Below are 15,423 nucleotides of genomic sequence, written 5' to 3' on the forward strand. Positions count from 1 at the left end.
TCAATCCTACGCAGCTCGTCTCTGCTTCCTGTTCCCTCCCGCCGCAACTTGCTCCTCGCTCGGCATCTGCCCCTGCTGTGCTCCCCCCATCATGGCCCTCGCCATCCCCAGCAGCCCATAACCCTTATACAGCCCGTACGCCGGGACCGCACTCCACAGCCACCAGCCCCAATTCCCAAACAGCGTAACGACCACCAGACACAGCCACGTCACCCAGACGATGTCGAACATGTACTCTGTCAAGCCCGGAGCGGCCAGGTCTTCGCCGGCGCTTTTGAGCGTCTTGTTGGCGTCGTATTTGGGGCGGCCGGTTGTCTCCAGAATGTACTCAGCGATGAGGGAGGGGATGGAGAGGACAAGCCAGGCGAACAAAGAGCGCTTGGTGTAGAGAAGGGAGGTGAGGAGGAAGAGGGCTTGGAGGACGAGGGTGCTGATGTGGAGGTTGTTGAGGGTGCTGGTGTTGGCTTTGGCGCGCTCTTTCTTTGCTTTCTGTGCCATGGTGGTGGATGTGGATGGACTGGGTGTATTTGTGTATTGTGTTTGGGCTGAGGCCGAGGTGGAGGACGAAGATAGGAAGATGAGGCCAGAGAATATGAGGATATTATATGGTACCCTAAGTAGGGTCTGTCTTTCGCTCGGTGGGTGCAGACGAGATTGGGTAGTATTGTATTCTCAATTGATACTGTATTCCAGTCGCAGTCTGATGTTCTGATGTTCTAATATCAATATCAAAAACGAGGCTGAATATCTCGTAACCTTCGCCAAGCCCGGCCCAGGGTTTGTTGTCTGGCCAGAGTCAAGACCCGCCATCCCATCCAATCGAAATTCTAGCCGCCGTTTGCAACGAACCACAACAGAACCTCGCGACCCGATGTTGACATAAGTAAGGTAGCGAGAGTATCCAGAAACCCAAACCTAACATCACTCCCTCGCTCGCTCTTTTTTTTTCGGCGTCTGGGTTTGCGCGCTTCAGTCTGCATTCGATTCTCGCTCTGTTTACAGCGCAGTAAAGACAGTACTTTACGACCGACCCTGTCGGCGGCTTTTGTTATTCTCGGCCTCTCCCCCAACGACCACGACCACGACCACGACTAAGAAGACCACCATCTGTTTTCCTCGCGTGCCCAATTCGCGTCACCCTCAACAACACCACCACCGCGAGTATTCTAATTGTAATTTCCGCCAACGAGCAACAGCGACTGTTCGCAGAACCCGAAAGCATATTCGCCGCACCTAGCTCCGGGAAGAGAAGAAGGGACGAGAGGGAGGAGGCTGCAAGCGCTATTTTCAACAAAGGAACCGCACAAAACGAAACCGACAACTCTTCCACAGCTCGTGGACCACATGGCTAGACTTACATAATCCGCTTCGTCTTCGATTACTTAAAGTCATCGTTACATCTTCCGCAGAGCCATCGCATCATGGCGCCGTCAACTACCTGCGTCGCGAGCCAACTACGCCAGCTCATCTACTACCACATCGATAATAACCTTCTCAAGAATGCCCTCTTCTACGCCGAGCGTCTTGTAGCCTATGACCACCGAAACCCCGAATCCGCCTACCTCGCCGCCCTCTGCCACTTCCGACTCGGAGATAATGCTTCCGCTTACGAGTGCTCCAAACCGGCAGGGTCAAGAGGCACTCACTTGGCTTCTGCTTACGTGTATGCACAGGCATGTTTGGCTTTGGAAAGATTTAAGGATGGCATAACGGCACTCGAAAAGAGTAAGGGGCTATGGGGAGGAAGAAATAGCTTCGGAAAACATACGGCATCGTCGAGGCAACCCCTGCCCGACGCGGCCGTGATCCTTTGCCTACTGGGGAAGCTTTACCACGGATACGACAACAAGGTCAAGGCGATCACCTGCTACGAGGAATCTCTGAAGCTCAATCCGTTCATGTGGGATGCCTTCACGCGCCTGTGTGATATGGGCACGCCTTTGAACGTCCCGAATATATTCAGGTTAAATCCAGAGATGGAGGCAGCCCTTAGAATGAATTCCCAAGACCAACAAGAATCACAACCTCATTCACAAGTCCAATCGAGGGACAACTCCCACCAGCGGACGGAACACGATCGACATCGACTAGGAAACAGATCCGCGCCTGTTGTTGGCGAGGCGGCAGATCCGTTCAATAACGTTCCTTCTCGAGGTTTTGCGGGGGGACTATTCAATACACTTGGTATTTCGCAGAAGCTAAATGAAAGCAATCCCAGTCTAACAAATCTTCCAGCTGCAGGGGGAGGAGGAATTGGGCCAGAAGCGATGGAAACACCCACCGGTCCGAGTGCTTCAGTCGACGTATCCGCGGTGCTCAATCGAAGAGATCCTGGCCCGACGTATCAAGGCGAGGTGCCTGCTGCACCAGCACGGAAGGGTAGAACGATGCCAGGCCTGGGGATGGACTTTAGTATTGATGCGCCCAAGATGGGCCGCGGGGCTACGTCAAAGCGAGCACAGAGATCAGCACAGCCAGAGTCTATCGAAGAATCAGCAGCTACTCAATCTTTGCGGAATAATGGCCTTTTACCTTCGGCTGGAGAGCGAAAGCGTACAGTATCTGGGCAGGTCGTTCCTAGGCAAGGCTCAGAAGATCCGGGAGCACCACAACGCAGGAGTGTTAGATTATTCAACCAGATCCGACCGGCGAGCTCAAAGTCTTCAAGCGTTGTACCGAATATTGGTCCAGCACCAGCACGAGAGTTGAAGAAGGCGAAGCCTCCTATTTCTAGAATCATGCGACCCACTTCAAGTACCTCGACTGTTGGGCGCCAAGTTAGTGGAAACCGCAAACCAGTGGAAGATTCAATGGATGTTGATCAAAGAGAATCCAACCAGCGCTCCTGGATTGGAGCTGTCACCAACATAGCACCACAAAGGTCTTCGGAATTAGATACTCAAAGGCAAGAGGAGGCGCTGCGTTTCTTACTAGAGCTCTTCAAAAAGTTTGGAAGTGGTTACTTTGCCCTTTCGAAGTATTATTGTTCGGAAGCTTTGCAAATTTACGGCCAGTTACCGAGGGCACAACAAGACACCTCGTGGGTTTTGGCTCAGATGGGACGTGCTCTTTACGAGCAAGCTGCGTACGCAGAAGCAGAGGCTTATTACAAGCGGATCCGGCAGACAAGTCCTTCCAGATTTGAGGATATGGAGATTTACTCGACAATCCTGTGGCATTTGAAGCGCGAGACCGACCTTGCCTTCCTTGCTCATGAGTTGATTGACGCATCTTGGCAATCCCCTCAGGCTTGGTGTGCACTTGGCAATTCATGGTCGCTGGCCAGAGATCACGAGTCAGCACTTCGCTGCTTCAAGCGTGCAACTCAACTGAACCCCAAGTTCGCTTACGCCTTCACTCTTCAAGGCCACGAACATGTCGCCAACGAAGAATACGACAAGGCTCTGGTATCGTATCGCTCTGGCATGGCTGCTGACAGGCGACACTACAACGCCTGGTATGGTGTTGGCCGTGTATATGAGAAGCTGGGGAACTATGACAAAGCAAATGCCCATTTTGAGGCTGCGTCCCACATCAATCCCACCAACGCAGTACTCATTTGTTGCATAGGCACCGTCCTTGAGAAGCAGAAGCACCCGCAGGAGGCGCTGGCTTACTTCTCAAGAGCTACGGAACTGGCTCCGAGGTCAGCTCTGACCAGATTCAAGAAAGCTCGCACGTTGATGGCCATCAATGAGTTGCCAGCCGCACTAGACGAGCTTACAATTCTAAAGAACTTGGCACCGGATGAGGCTATGGTTCATTTCCTCCTTGGGCAGCTTTACAAGAGGCTCAAAGAGCGAGGACAAGCTGTTCACCACTTCACGGTCGCTCTTAACTTGGATCCAAAGGTATGTCCAAAGTGTAAAATCCTGGTCGTGGAGCTCAGCTGACAAGTATTCTCCAGGCGAGTCAGCAAATCAAGGAAGCTATTGAACTCCTGGAAGAAGACGATGTCGAGACAAGCATGATGGAATGAGGCATGACGAATGTCTAGCTTATCCATCCACAGACCTGAGCCAGGAGTATCAACACGTGGGTACATCTCGCGAAGCCATTCTTAGGTATTGAGCGCAATTCCCCCGAGACTCCCGACATCAGTCTCACTCCTCACTCAAACATATAATTACAGCTGCGATATCTCGCAGCATGATGATGCGATACGATAAATAACGATACCACCGCTCTCTACTCGAGCAGCAGCAGCATCGTAAGTCATGAAAACAAATAAAAGGGAAAGCATTTGCATACGCTCGGCGTTTTGGGGCACGGGAACCATAATTCTGATGGGATTGGACTGGGCTGGACGGAGCTCATTGGCGGGCGGCCTGACTTTGGCTGGGGCTGGGCTTGGCTGGTACCCTTGGGGGTTGTTCCTTCTAATTGCGGCTAGGTCTGACTGACTGTGCTGGTTATCGCGTGGTATTTGTACACAGGCCGCCTCATTCAGTTGCTTCGTTGGTTGGTGTTTGGTCGTTTCTTCTTGAGCCCCTGGATGGATTACCCACTGCTCGGTTCATGGACAGCGCTGCTATTGGAGCGACCACGCAAGCATGTATGTATGTCTGGATTTTTTATGACGCACGCGGGGTGTGTGCTTGAGGTATGGCGGATAGATGAACGAAACAGACCTGTAGCCGTAGAGCGAGAGGATGGAAGGCAGAAGGGAAGGAACGCAGAGGGAGGAGAGAGTGAGATGACCACACTCCTCCGTAAATGGCAAACCAAATCATTTTCGTGCCTTGGTCAATTTTGCTTTTGTCGTGTGGTATCAGTCGCTTTGTGTTGTTGTATTTCGCCACCATACTTATATGTTTACTATACAGTCATTCCGTCTTCCTCTTAGACGGGTAGTGTTAGCTCAAGTGCCATGACTCCTGACTCACTCGTAACTCGACTCCGTATATGTATTCTAGTTCGAACTCTCTGCGTACATGATTAGATATATATGAGGGTAAACAAGCTCTATATAGTTACTATCCTATATATCAATATATAAAGAAAGGCAAGGTGGGAGAAATCGCTTTACTTAAATGATCGAATCCGTGGAAATGCGTACAAAAAGATGGTGAATCTAGAAGGGGATTGGTACTCGTCCATAAATAACATTGCGGTCATATGAAAAAAATACGTGTTATAGGCCGAATTACCACTGGAAACTAACTCCCTACAGGACTATATACACAATGATTACCTTGTCGAGCGCACCTGCACTCGATCTTTCCCTTCTCACTACCTTCCTACCTCCATTCCCATGTCCCTCGCACTGGACTCAGACACCTATACAAATAGTGTAGCATAATCATAAGGTCCAGAATCTCCGGCAATAGCCCAACTCGACCAATCGACGACTTCGGTGTAGCTCAGCTCCAGCCTGTTTTGAGAGCACTGGGCGTATAGGCCCAAGGCATCATTGTTGACCATCTCGGTTGGAATGAGCATTTCCATGTCCAGGTCGGGCTCGTAGAGCCACGAGAAGCGGATTGCGTTGTTAGCGTCTTTGACGATTTTCTTGACATACTTTGCAACGACTGCCTCGCCCTCGAACCAGATTCTTGTGGTCTTGCTGCGAAAGAAGCCCGTTTTCTTGTACGATTTTGGAACCCATACTTTCTCTGTTTTGTTGAGCCGCTCTTGATCGGCTAAAAAGTAACAGTACCACTTGGTCTGATGTTTCCGACCCTTCCAGCCACCATTAGTGTTTACTGTTGCGCTTGTTAGCTCTGCGTAGGGAGTGACGATCCGTATATGTCAATCAGCTCACCTAGGTAAATACCATTTCCGATTTGGTTGAGCCCTTGAACGCCGTCAAAGGCTTTATCTCTGAAGGGCTTGTTGTTGGCATTGATGAGCAGGGCTTCAGCCTATGACTCACGTGCTTAGTGTGAGCTCAGGCCATACAGCTCAAGTCGCCCGAACTTACCTCGGAGACTGTTCGGTAGCCAATGAGAACATCTTCAGCTTGAGATCGATTGACCAAAAAGCCCAGGGCCACCACAGTGGGCCAGAGATATTGCAAAGGTAGCATCGTGCTGTCGATGTCCAAGATTAGGGAATAAGATTTTGATCACAAGAAGAAAGGTGGATGAAGAATGAATGGCGTTCTACGGTAGATGGCTTTATTTTTATCGACCATATACTCTACAGTAATTATATCGACCATACAGCTAGCCCAATAAGGTAATCCCTACTCCGAGGAGTGGCTGCGCCATAAGCACGGAGCCAGATGGTTCGGCCAAGGCTTGATTATACAAATGAATAAGATGGGATAGATATTTTAGTATCTATATAAGATGTATGTGCACATGTTGAGTCTCGATACGAATATTTTAGGTTGTATTCCTGGTGTTGTTAAGTCTAAGGAAGAAGAAGCTACTCTTCGTAAGAGTATGGTTGTAATAATGGCTGTGATAGCTGCTAAGGCTGCACGGGCTATTAACTTCGTGTCCGAATCCCTAACTCCGATTCCCTTAGCCTAGTGTTCTTATACTCGCAATTTCTTTTTTGCTTTTGATATAATCGCAAATAGCAATTGTAATCATACAATATTAGATTTGATAATTCTTAACCTTCTGGCTTATTCCCTTATATCATTGATTCTACCTTATTATTTTCCAATTCACCTAATTCCTTACTTCGCTTTTCCCTTTGTTACGGTCTCGGCATAGTCTTGCCAAAAGGGTGGGGTTGGTTACCTTAGTCAGCTAGGGTAAGGTGACATCTCGCTCTTCTTAAGTCCGATACAAGCAGCTATTTTTCTAGCATTTCATTCCTAATAATAGTCCCTGAGGTCCGCTGCAAGCAGCTGTCCTTCTAGCATTTCATTCTTAATAGTAGCCTCTTTAAGTGTAGTGCGAGCAACTGTTTTTCTAGCATTTCATTCCTAGTAATAGACCTCTTCAGTCTAATGCAAGCAGCTGTTTCTTTAACATTTTCTCCTCCCCCTCCTTTTTAATATTGATAACATATATTAGTCGAGATTTATACCAATGTGGCGAACGTCACTAATATCAATAGGGCGGTCTCTTAGAAGGAACAACCTCATCCATTGTACACTAGAGCTCATCCTTAGTTTGCGTAAATTTTCAAATCTAGACTTTAACCTTTTATTATTATCGACACCCCCATATGCAATGCATATTCAATCATTACAACTATTAATCTATTCAATAGAATCCGTTAAAGTGATAATTAAGTTAATAATACGACTGCTATATGAAAAACTAGTAGTTCTTGTGCTTGTAGTAAACATAAGGGGGGTGTTCTTAATAAAGATGGAGATTTACGCGAACTATGGATGAGCTCTAGTGAATAATTGATGAGCAACCCCCTAGGCGCAGAGGTGGCGATAGCAGAGCTCACATAGAGTTTCCAAAGCTCTGAGCGCGGGCTTTTCGCAAGGCCCATATTGGCATGGCCACTTCATTTTGAGATTGAGAAAGACCAGAAACCACACTTTACGTCCTCGAATCCCCAGAACACAAAGGCTTTATGGATATCGAGCCTGAAATGCGTTGCTTATTTTCGGACTTGGCTGTACTCTTGGCGCTTACTACGGATAGCCGCATCTCTTCCGCTTCGGGGAAGTGGGTGGGATCGGCAAACTCGTTTGTGAAGCAGGTATCGATTGCGAAGTCGTCTGTTGCTAGAGACATGTTAATGCTTCTAGCAGCTATGTTTGGGTTTGGGATTTCGCATCCAGGCTAAGCTCCGAGTTGGCGAAGGGGAAAATAATCCAAACCCATTACGACGGGTAACATACGATAGTTTGTCTATCGACCCGAACAGATGAGGTTGAATACTTCTAATTGATCTGCAGACATTGGTTCCAAAAGAAAAGTAAATTGCTTGCCTCCATCGAAGCTACTCTAGAGGTTCAAGTAGCCAGTCCCAAAACAGGAAGAAAAATAAGCGAGAAGCTCGCCTAACCTTCCTCTTCGAAAAGGGGGAGGAATTGAGTTATAACCCCGCAGCCCTTCAGTCGACAACCGGTATATCGTTTCCCGAGCCACATTTAACATACGTGGGTATCATCTTATCCTCGTACGGCCAAAATTAGTATAGTCTCTGTTTGATCTTTCGTAGATGTCAACAATTGCCGCACATCTCAATCCCTAAGAATACCTGCTATGCACATCCTTATCATACGATGGCAAAGTCAATCGTTTCTAATAGGAGGCTTCGAATACGAAAGTTGGCCAATATGCTGTTGCGCATCCATGGGTAGGAAAAACAAGAATCTTCTCGAGGTTTTGAAGAAGAGCATAAGTGGCGTCCATACTGCGAAAATAACGAGTGCACGCCATCAGATTACGCATATGCCTATGTAGAATGTCTACCGTACGAAGCAAGCGTACATTATATGAATCTATCCATTCATCAAACTCGAGCAAGTACCGACCAATAGCCCCTCTTTCTTTCTTGACGTTTTTTTCCAAAGACACCGTCTCTACCAAAGATCCGTCATCGCCCCCTCGGAAGCATTTCCGACCAGTCTTGCATACTTTGCCAGAACCCCCCGAGTAACAGTTGCTTTTGGTGATTTCCAGGCCTGCAGCCTCTCTGCAATCTCCTCGTCACTCACGTACGGCATCTTTAGTTCGTTCGTCTCGGCATCAATATGAATGATATCGTCGTCCTGGATAACCGCAATTGGCCCGCCAACCGCCGCTTCGGGTACAATATGGCCAACGATGAACCCGTGACTTGCACCCGAATATCGTCCATCAGTGATGAGCGCGACGTTCGTCAATCTGGCGCCCATCAGGGCGGCCGATGCTTTGAGTTGTTCTGGCATCCCCGGCCCCCCTCTGGGCCCCTCGTACCGGACGACGAGAACGAGATTCTCGTCGCGGGTGATTTTCCCTTTGGCCAGAGCAGCGCTCAGCTCACTTTCCTTATTGAACACCCGTGCTTTGCCCGTGAAGCGGACGCCTTCCTTGCCGGTGATCTTGGCCACTGCACCGCCGGGCGCGATGTTTCCCCTTAAGATCTCGAGGTGGCCGCTCGGCTTGATGGGGTTGTCGAGGGATCGGATGATTTCTTGCCCCGGTGGCAACGACGGCCAAGCCTGAACGTTCTCTGCGAGCGTCTTCCCCGTCACCGTGGGCAGGCTCCCATCGATCAGCCCACCAGCGATCAGCAGCTTGAGAACCGAAGGCGTGCCGCCGATATCATACAAATCTTCCATCGTATACTTCCCACTCGGCGCGAGATTCGCAATGAAAGGAATCTTGTTCGAGACGCGCTGGAAATCGTCCAGGGTCAAGAGAACGTTGGCTGTTCTCGCCATTGCGAGGCTGTGAAGAACGCTGTTCGTGGAGCCGCCGACTGCCATGGTCACGACCAAGGCGTTCTCGAATGACTCCCTTGTCAAGAGGTCGCGCGGCTTGATGGACTTCTCCATGCAGGTTTTAATCGCTGACGCTACAGCGGCACATTCTTTCATTTTGGCGGGAGAAGATGCAGGGTTGCTGGAGGACCCGGGAAGCGATAGCCCGAGTGTTTCGATGATTACTGCCAGAGTGTTTGCGGTGTACTTTAGCACGATTAGCCTTCAATCTATACGGATTCTGGACTTCACTTCTCTGAGATCTCGGTTCGCCCTTAACAAAGCTTCGAATCTCAACGAAAACATCTAGAAATTTGTACATACCATGCCGCCACATGCACCTGGACCTGGAACGGCGTTTCTTTCGATGTCTGACATGATATCATCAGGTGTAGCAGATGAGCCTTTGTCTGCCCAGTCTTTCAGCGTCCCGAAAAGATAAGCACCTTGCGCTTCGTAGCAAGTGTTGATGTTGATGGGCTTTCGCAACACTTTACTGTATCCACCCGCCTGGGTGCCACCATACATGACGACTGACGGCCGGTTGTGCCTAGCAAGCGCCATCACGCACCCAGGCATGTTTTTGTCACAGCCTGGGATAGCAATGCAGGCGTCGTGGCGTTGAGCGCAAGTGACGGTTTCGATGCTATCGGCAATGATTTCTCGTGACTGAAGCGAGAATCGCATCCCTGAAACCATGAGCAACAGCGGAAGAAGCATAGAACGCGGCACTTGACTGACCTTCGTTTCCTTGAGTAATACCATCCGAAACTCCAATAGTGTTGTACTGCCAAGCAAGATAGCCCTCCTTAGCCACTGCGGCCTTGACGGCCTTGCCTAGATCAAGAACTGTGAGGATCGTGTCAGTTCATGGCCACAAATAATCAGAAAGAAATTCCAGGAGTCAGGAAATACGGTGTGTACTGGTAAGTCATTAGCCATCGCTCTTTCAAACAAGAATGCATCTACTTTCTTGCAAGGATTTCCTTCGAACCAGACACTAGCTATGCCGACGTGAGGGCTGTTCTTCATGGCTTCCTTATTAGGGACTCCAGCTGCGTAAAGCATCGCTTGTGCTCCTGGATAGTCATGTTCTCGGGTAATGAACTATTGGATAAACAAGGGCAAGTCAGTAATTGTCTGGTGGAGGAAGTTCTGAAATGGAAATAAGACGACCTCTCCTACTACGTACTGTCGAATACTTGTTCAAGATGGGCTGTCCGTCACGGGAAGCATCATCTGGGAGTTGTGGGAATTCCACATATTGTCCTGCTGCTGCTCCGTCGATATCGACTGGACGAGGACGATTGCCACTCGCTTGAGCTGGATCTCTCGGGCACATGGCCGAAAATGCTTGTTGCGAAAATCTCCGAGCAACTGGTTTCTGAAACCTGATTGTGGAATAAATCCTGGCACTGACTCGGGAGTTGATGGTTATATCAAGTGAGGGCTTGCTTTATTAATTGATTGGAGGGCATAATTTTGTTGTAAAACCTTCAGCTCCGGACTCGAGTCGCGAGTTGGCTCTACCGGTAGTTGTACATTCGCTTCATGGTCCAATTTGAAAATAAGATGCGTATCAATTGGTTGATTGGTGCAACAGATTTAGCCTTATCTCTACGGAAGTCAAATCACGCACCGTGCAAATCATGTAGGGAACTCGGTAACTCGCCCGGATCCACCCGAGAGGTGAAATGCCCAACAAATACTGTGGGACCGGGATGCAAATCCCCCCGGGCACACCCAATTTTGCTTCCTCGAAGATCTCGGTTTTTCAGAGACGAGCCGAGAACTGTGTGGTTTTGTAGTCGGCAGCGAGCATAATAATACCCGAGTTCAAAAGCTATGCCGGACTATTTCAAGAGACCTAAGTGATCTGCTCAATGTTGATTGTCCGGCAAAGCTCTTAATATCCAAACATCGCATATCAGAGGAAACCTGACGCCAGAAGCGCGAATCACAACACTCATTCGGAGGGAGGCAGAATCTATATGCCCAGTAATCGGAGGCCAAAGTTCGGCTGCTCAACGCGAGTATCGATCGATCGGCGAGTCATTACCTCCAGTTCAATAGCTCGCAGACTTTCCTGGTAGCTTTCGAGGCCATGATGTGATCACGATGTAGAGGGAGGTTCCGAAACAATCTGTAATGAAATTGGCGATTTTGTTGAAGGATCCTGGAGTTTCAGGGGCTTGTTTTTCGAGGGAGAATTGAACAGGCGGGTCAATTAGGGTTTTCCTTAATTGCCATGGAATATATCGTAATATAGACCAGGACAATCGAGGGATTCTCCCCCCACTTTCATAACTCTGGACATGTCAATATACTATTAGTACAAGCATCGGTACCTAAAACATGACTTTAGCTAATTAATCGCACGCTTGGTGAATGCATCGTCAGCTCTTTTGACGTATGGGAATGCTGCCAGGAACGAGCCGCCTCAATTTCAATCCAGCAAGGGATTGTGATCACTGTGGACTATTAGCAGAGCTCACGATGTATCCAAACCAGCAACCCACCCTGCCTTCCAGCCAGGAATCAAAGCAGCACTTGCAATGACACCCATATCCTTTCCTGTATCCCGATTGATGATCCGCACAAGGGGGCACACCCATCCAGGATCGTGGTGTCTTTCCCTATCGAAATCCCCATGGAGAATGCGCTCATTTCCGCCCCTCCAAGACTCTAGGTCTCCCTCATCGGTGTACAGCTCCAACTCCTTCAAGCACACCATATCTTTGATGATCGACATGTTGAAATGCCCAAAGTAGCCCGCGTCTGCGATGTCCAAAATCAACCTCTCTATCCCTCTCTTCTCGACCGGGCCGAAGTGCTCCAAGATGTTATCGCTGCATCGTATAGTGTCCTGGTCCAGGGCCAGATACACGTAGTTGGGCGAATGCTCGGTCTGGAAGTATTTCTTGTAGGTCGCAAGCGCCTCGAAGCGCGATTCGTGACAGACGTTGATTGCGGCTGGCGGGGTAATTGAGAAGAAGGCTTCTACGTAGCGTGTTGGCTCCCTCCTCAGTTTGTTAATGGCCTTCTGGCAGCTGATATGGACGACTCGAGGATTATGGATAGTCATGCCCCAGATCTTGAGGCGTAACTCGCTGGGCAGGTCTGAAAAGAGAGGGAATTCCGTGAGGGAGGTCATCGTTGCGGTTCTGGGCCTGTTTTTCCGGTGTACGGTTTCAGTGTACAATCACGTTGTTTGCCGCGCTGGAAGGACTGCCGATCTTGATTCTAATATGAACTTTGCATAGGAAGTCTCTGCCAGGCGTAGTAAATTCTCAAACATGATCTGGTCTTGTTGAGGTTGTGGTTGTTGAGAAACGCGCCTTAAAACACGCTAGAGCCCGGATCTTTTTCCTCCGGCAAACACGGCTTCAGATATCTCAACCTCACATTGCAGAACGAACGACGAACGAACGAACGAACGAACCAACGAACCAACGAACCAACGAACGTTACAAGACAGGTCTATCAAAATACCTCTAGGCAAGCGCTTAAACTCCATGTCCGTGTCTAGTCGACCGAGTATAGGGCTTTGCTTTTCCCTGATGCATATTTCTCGCCCACATACCAAGTCCATCGAAGGTCCGAGTCTGAAGAATGATACTGAGACCATGGCTCTCTGAATGGGTGTCTATCTCCCGCATACTCACTCACTCCCCATCATTTGAAGGGACGCAGTCTGATCCTTGTGTGGGCTTTGAAACAGTATTTCCTGGATCTGATGGTACACAGAGCCTGGGTTTCGCATTGGCCACGCTTGAAGCTTTTCATTTGCGTCTGATTTATTTGTTCTTTCGTATTCTGCAGCAGAACACCGTTAAGCGTTCGAGGATATTGTTTTTCACTCGAACCATCAGAGATGCTCGCCCTGTCACCTTGGGTATCCATCTTTCTCCTGAGTCTCGACTTGGCTTGATTAACTCCGCAACTGGTGTCATAATATCATTGCGGACGAGTTCTGGAGCGGTCAAGATCTGTTCCTCATCTCTGCTTAAAGGTTCTAGACTGATGGCGTTACTCTATCGTTTCTTACTTCTTACATTCTGCTCCGCGGCATTGAGTTATGTAAGAGCTTTTCCTTGTTTGCCACACCTGGGCTGTACCGGTATCCTATTTGCCGAAGGTCGGAGCTCCTTCGACTCTTGAAGCGCTTATGGTCGTTGGATAACGCGCATGTCTTGCTCAATGCTCCGCTTGGAAACATGTCGATCGCTGCAGAAGATTCCCGCTTGATTCATATCTGAATTCCACAATTGCATCGTCGAATTTGTGTCGGAATGTAGAGTTCCCGCTCGAAAGTCAGTAACAAATGTTCAATCACGCAGCATGCGCCACTTCCCGGCAAATCCACTTTCGGTGGTCCAAATCGCTCGTGTATGCAATAATCATTCGGTGGGCTGGATCCCATTGCTGGCGGTGAAGCCCAGAAGCCCAGAAGCCCAGATATCTCAACATGCAAACTCTTTCTTCTTCAGAACGGATAGAACATCGTCCAATGACATAGGCAGAGTTCCCCGAGCAGCTACGGCTCGACTAGGAGCTGATTATTTCTGCGCCAATTACGCAAGGAAAACGTTCAGATCTCCTGCCAAGGATGTCGCACAGTGGTTTCTACTGTACTGTATCACTTTATCCCGCGGCACTTGCTATTCATTACCGGCTTCTGGGGTTGATTTGGGATACGGTATCGTCATCCATATTTTCTTTTTGTAAATGCATGTCCCGCTGCTCGGGATCCTTCCGCGCACGACCGTCTTCTTGACGCGCCGTTTCTGTTCACATGTAGTATGTTGACCGCAAAAAGCATCCATACTTACGTATTGCTGCTGGCCGTCAGCTTTAGAGTCTGGACCCAAAAGCGCACTCCGCGGTTTTGCTCCAAGAGACAACGCGGGGGTTTCCAGCAGGGCCACACCGCCATGGTATGCTGTGCAGGAATGTTCTATCTTACGCATTACAACGCCCTCCAACTTGTAATTCCCAAAGTGTGTCTGCATAAATATATCATTTTCATTGTTACCGCCGCTTGCAGATCCCGAGACAGGGATGTTGATGAAGAGATCAGCATACCCGCCCGGAAAATGGAAGCGCGGCAGTGCTCAATGCCGTTGAATACTCCGCGAAGCTGTGGAGTAAGCTGGAATCTTCAGTAGCGACAGTGCGGCACAGAATGATACGGATATCGCTGATGAGACGAAGAGGCCCCAATACTATTTACGGCACCACCACGTATGCTGAAATCTCGACTCTCGGGAGCAAGCGCTCGTTTAATCAGAATTGGGGACATGAACCCAGGCTTTTGAGGCAATTCAGTACTCATGATCATCTCACATTGAGATGTTTCTGCAAGTCACGTCCGAAGCAAGCATCTTCAGAGGACTATGCAATGCAGCCAAGTATAAAGTTGTGATATTACGGTACTTGTGCCTGCCGAGTCCATTACAATGGTTGAGCGAATCGGAATGTCAACCACGACTGTCGGTAGTTACACAACATGGGGTTGGTTATAAAGTTAAATAATTACCGACCGCATACACAATAAGCGACAAGAAGACCCTTCGATCTGCTACTTTATGGCCGTTTCGGTACTACCGTGAATGCATGCTGAAGTTGAGGAAGTAATAACACATCAAGTGTCGGTGAGAAACGAACACATCGGTCTATATGCGGCTTTAGCGCAGTGATAGACTGAGGGATCGTTATGACCTTCTTTCTTTTGGAAACCCGGCACTCTGGTTCGACTCATTCTACAATACAATCATTGCTCCCACGCTATCATTTACAGTCTGTCACATTCTTAGTCTATCTCGTCTGCAGCGATATCTGCACTCATTCCTTGTCCCCAGTCGATCGTTCTGGATCAGCCATAATGTTCCAGGGAAAGGCTTTTCCCGGCGTGTTATGACTGCTGGACTATTTCAAGTCAACACAGTCCTACTTGTCACGCTTGTAGTTCCGCATGCTCTACTGTCTGCTCTTAAATATAAAAAGCCACGGTAATCCGAATCCCCTCTTAGGCTTCAAGAGCTGTGTTGAGTGTGAGATCATCGACCTTGTCCCAAGAATTTTTCTGTTTG

General features: G+C 48.9%; 5 protein-coding genes across 5 annotated transcripts; 1 reads left to right on the forward strand and 4 right to left on the reverse strand.

Moving 5' to 3' along the window:
- Window positions 1–6: 6 nt before the first annotated feature.
- L3040_000662 (uncharacterized protein) lies at window positions 7–498 on the reverse strand (the record flags this gene model as incomplete). The annotated part of the gene is made up of 1 exon (XM_007288244.2): window positions 7–498. The coding sequence occupies one exon, from the start codon at window positions 496–498 to the stop codon at window positions 7–9; it is 492 nt and encodes a 163-aa protein (XP_007288306.2).
- A 923-nt stretch (window positions 499–1,421) lies between these two features.
- On the forward strand, window positions 1,422–3,979 carry L3040_000663 (uncharacterized protein; the record flags this gene model as incomplete). The annotated part of the gene is made up of 3 exons (XM_066155257.1): window positions 1,422–2,184; window positions 2,236–3,851; window positions 3,908–3,979. 3 exons carry the CDS (start codon window positions 1,422–1,424, stop codon window positions 3,977–3,979), a joined length of 2,451 nt encoding a protein of 816 aa, XP_066013293.1.
- Window positions 3,980–5,280: 1,301 nt separating this feature from the next.
- On the reverse strand, window positions 5,281–6,028 carry L3040_000664 (uncharacterized protein; the record flags this gene model as incomplete). Its single annotated transcript, XM_007288242.2, has 3 exons — window positions 5,281–5,705; window positions 5,765–5,864; window positions 5,924–6,028. 3 exons carry the CDS (start codon window positions 6,026–6,028, stop codon window positions 5,281–5,283), a joined length of 630 nt encoding a protein of 209 aa, XP_007288304.2.
- Window positions 6,029–8,449: 2,421 nt separating this feature from the next.
- Window positions 8,450–10,673, reverse strand: L3040_000665 (uncharacterized protein; the record flags this gene model as incomplete). Its single annotated transcript, XM_007288236.2, has 6 exons — window positions 8,450–9,538; window positions 9,656–10,020; window positions 10,073–10,180; window positions 10,247–10,254; window positions 10,326–10,438; window positions 10,524–10,673. The coding sequence occupies 6 exons, from the start codon at window positions 10,671–10,673 to the stop codon at window positions 8,450–8,452; spliced, it is 1,833 nt and encodes a 610-aa protein (XP_007288298.2).
- Window positions 10,674–11,777: 1,104 nt separating this feature from the next.
- Window positions 11,778–12,485, reverse strand: L3040_000666 (uncharacterized protein; the record flags this gene model as incomplete). Its single annotated transcript, XM_007288235.2, has 2 exons — window positions 11,778–11,802; window positions 11,851–12,485. 2 exons carry the CDS (start codon window positions 12,483–12,485, stop codon window positions 11,778–11,780), a joined length of 660 nt encoding a protein of 219 aa, XP_007288297.2.
- Between the last annotated feature and the right edge of the window lie 2,938 nt (window positions 12,486–15,423).

Source organism: Drepanopeziza brunnea (assembly GCF_022702325.1).
Source record: "Drepanopeziza brunnea f. sp. 'multigermtubi' strain 214-2 chromosome Unknown ctg1, whole genome shotgun sequence".
Lineage (NCBI taxonomy): Eukaryota > Fungi > Ascomycota > Leotiomycetes > Helotiales > Drepanopezizaceae > Drepanopeziza > Drepanopeziza brunnea.